Genomic DNA, 3240 nt, shown 5'->3' with positions numbered 1-3240 from the left:
CGTCGTCGCGGGCCGACAGAACGGCGCGCCCGGGCGGCACGACCAAACGGCGCCCACGCACCGCGAACCCGACCCCACAACCCCCCCACCGCCTCCTTCCCTCCGGGGGGGGGCGGAAGGAGCGGAGAGGGAACACGGGCAAACCAGGGCATCCGTCTGTCTCTCCACGGGGACCAGACGTCAACGAGCGTGAGCGAGGAGAGGGCAGAGCCCCACCCCTCCCTCCCGGCCAGCGGGCGGCGGCGAGGAGGAGACGGGGAGCCAACGAGGGGGAGCGAGGGCGGCGAGGCGGATCCCGGGTCGCCGCACACAAGAACGACCGGGCAGGCCCGACCGGCCCGAGAGCACACACGAGGGTGGGCGCGGAGCGGGCGCGGGAAGGGAGGGAGGCGCGGACCTCGATCCGGGAGACCGAGGCCACCGACCAGCGAACGCCGGCAGCGACCGGGAAGACCGACAACGGCGGGCCAAGCCGGCCGCCGACGCGACCCAACCGCCACCATCCAGGACGGCGGCGCGGGCACACGGGCGCAAGCAGGCCACCGCGCGGTGACGAGCGGAGAGAGGAAAGAGCACGGAGAGGGCAGGGGAACCCGTGGCCGGAGGGGGGGGGGGAAGGGCACCGCACCGCACCCAAGCGCGGGGGCACCGCATCACCGACACCCGCGGCCTGCCGGCCCGGCGGGCACGGGAGCGGCGGCGCGCACACACGGACGGGGAGGAGCGCCAGGCCCCTTTCTCCGCCCGGAGGCGGCGCGCCGACGTCCACGGTCCAGCCGGCCAGCCGGCCGGGTCGCGTGTGGCACACACCCGAGCGGCCGGAAAGCCAGGGGCGACGCACACGACGCAACGCAGGCCACACGGCCACGGGGGTCTTTTCTCCGCCTCCCTCAGAAGCCGGCCCGAATTCACTCGCTCGCACGGACGCGGGGGCCGAGCGCACAACGACCCGCGCCGCCGCGGACCGGCGGTGCCGGCAGGGGGTCGGGGGTCCGCGGCGACGACCCATCGGCGACAAGTCACCGGCCAACGGCGGCGGCCGGAGGCGGCGGCAGGGACCCCGGGAGGCGGGCGACACCAAACCCAACACACGCGAGCACGCTCACACGCGGACACCGCCGGCACAGAGCGGACAGGGCCAGGCACGGGAACCGGGGTCGCGCCGGGCACGCGGCGGCGACACGCCGAGAGAGCACAACACCCCAGATCCGGGACAGGGGCGGGGACGAAGCCACACGGCTCGAGACGGAGGAGACGATGCGATGCGGGCAAGCCTACCCACGGCAAAGTGGGAGGGAGGCGCGGGAACCCGGGACAACATCGCGCAGGCACGCGAGGCGGCGCCCAGCGGGAGGAGGCACGTCGTGACGCCGGCTTCGGGCCCCTCGGATGGCCAACTCCCGAGCGAGGGACGCACGCGGGAATCTCACCACCATCGCCCCCGTGGCGTACCGGCGGTCCCGCTGGCAGGAACCCTCGTCGTGAGCAAAACCGATCCGAGAAGACCCTTCAAAAGCCACCGCCACCGCGACGACGTGCCTCCCCCACACCGGGGGAGCAGCCTCACGAGCTGAGCGCCGTCCCCCCCCCCCAAGAGAACGCCAACACAACACCCAACTCGACCGTCCGCCGGTGGCCGTCCACCAGGCCAAACCGGCGAGGATCGCAGAAGGCTGATGCGGGTGAGGAGGGCACGCCGGAAGCACAACAAGAAGAGCAGCGGGAGGGTCACCGGGTCGGGTCACCGGGGCGAGAGGCGAGTGAGCGAGCGGCCACCCCCTCACACGGGCGGGTGGCGCAGCCGCAGACCAACGGGGAGGTGGGACCTTTCCGGGCACAGCCGTCACGCCAGGTAAACGAACGCGGGATCTCACCACCCCCAACTCCGGGGCGGTTCCGCGCAACGCCTGGGACACCGAGCCAGCCGACCAGCGGACCGGAAACCCCCACCGCGGCAGCGGCGGGCCCCCCCAAAAGAGGCCCGAGAGGGAAAAGGCAGCTCTCGCACACACCTCAAAGACCCCGTGAACGCCCGCGGAGCCGCCCGCGCCAGCAGGGCCCCACCGCCTCCATCCACACCACACCGCCGGGCACAGCACCCATCATCGACCGCCTCTTTTTCAGCCGCGTGAGCAAGGGCCCACACACACCGGGATCCTCGGCTCCGGAGGGCCAGAACCCCCCCGAGCGGCACACCACCACGGGCACGGCGGCCCCGGAACACCGCGGGGCCCAGCGCCCGCACAGCTCCGTCGTCGCCAACGGGCGGCGGCCCACACAGACGCTCGGGAACAGCGTCGCCAGGGGCCGGAGGGGGAGGGGGACGGGACCCCCAAAAACCCCACGGCAACCCAAGCACGAGGCCGGGAAGCCACACACCACACGCCCTCGCATCGCGACCCGGCGCGGGCTCCAGGCTCCGCCACTCGACACACCACACGTGAGGCAGGGGCGGGGACGGATCGGGAACGTCCTCCACTCACCACACCAGACGACGGCCCGGGAGAGGTCCCGCGGGACCCTCCCCCAGCTCGGAGGGGGGAGGCGCGGGCACGCAGTTTACCGACGCGGGCAGCCACTAGCGCTCAAAAGCGGGGCAGGGAGCGGCAGGGCCGCGGGAGCCCATCGGGGGCGGGCCCCCACCAACCCAGCAGCGCACGCCGCTTCCCGAACGAGGATCGCTAGAGAACCTCTCCTCACTCTGAGGGTGGCCCGCACCCAACCCCGACGGGAACCCCGCCGGGAACCAGCACACATCAGAGGCGTCCATCCTTCCCACCACGGGGGGCAGGGAGGGGTGGGGCACAGGGGGGGGTCTGCGGCAGCAGCAACACCAACCCTGGTCGGTCGGCCTTGCCGTGCGGGGCCAGAGCAAAGTCGCGCACACGGGCGGAGAGCCCGCACGGGCCCGGCTCGCTTCCCACTGCAACATCTCAGGTCCCCCGGTGCGATGAAAGCCAGGTGACACGGCAGGGAAGACAAGCCAGGACCAGGGGCGGCAGCTCATGCGGGGAAGCCACCGCCCAGCGCAACAAGGGAAGAGCGCTCCTCTGGGGAACCGCCTCGACCCCCCCCAGCAGAGACGTCAATCTCAACGGTAACTTCTCACTCGCACAAAAGCCCCACGAACCCAAGGACGGCCGGGACACACCACGGGCAGCAGGCTGGCACAAGGCAGCGGACAACGCCAGGATCGGGAACGACACCACCACTCAGCCTCAGGCACCTGAGAGAACCAAC

The 3240-nt window shown here is 72.6% G+C and overlaps 1 protein-coding gene across 1 annotated transcript in view; it reads left to right on the top strand.

The window, feature by feature from the left end:
• Window positions 1-2965, top strand: part of LOC122128099 (serine/arginine repetitive matrix protein 1-like) — a 3564-nt gene extending 599 nt beyond the window's left edge. The window contains exons 3-4 of the mRNA XM_042702424.1: window positions 234-1357; window positions 1471-2965. Coding sequence (XP_042558358.1) covers window positions 234-1357; window positions 1471-2965 — 2619 coding nt within the window. The remainder of the gene's footprint in view (window positions 1-233; window positions 1358-1470) is intronic.
• The last annotated feature ends 275 nt before the right edge of the window (window positions 2966-3240 follow it).

Source organism: Dipodomys spectabilis, unplaced genomic scaffold, assembly GCF_019054845.1.
Source record: "Dipodomys spectabilis isolate Male_0828 unplaced genomic scaffold, ASM1905484v1 ptg000323l, whole genome shotgun sequence".
In the NCBI taxonomy this organism is placed as follows: Eukaryota; Metazoa; Chordata; class Mammalia; order Rodentia; family Heteromyidae; genus Dipodomys; species Dipodomys spectabilis.
Note: the sequence above shows the minus strand (reverse complement) of the source record. Positions and strands in the feature narration are given on the sequence as shown.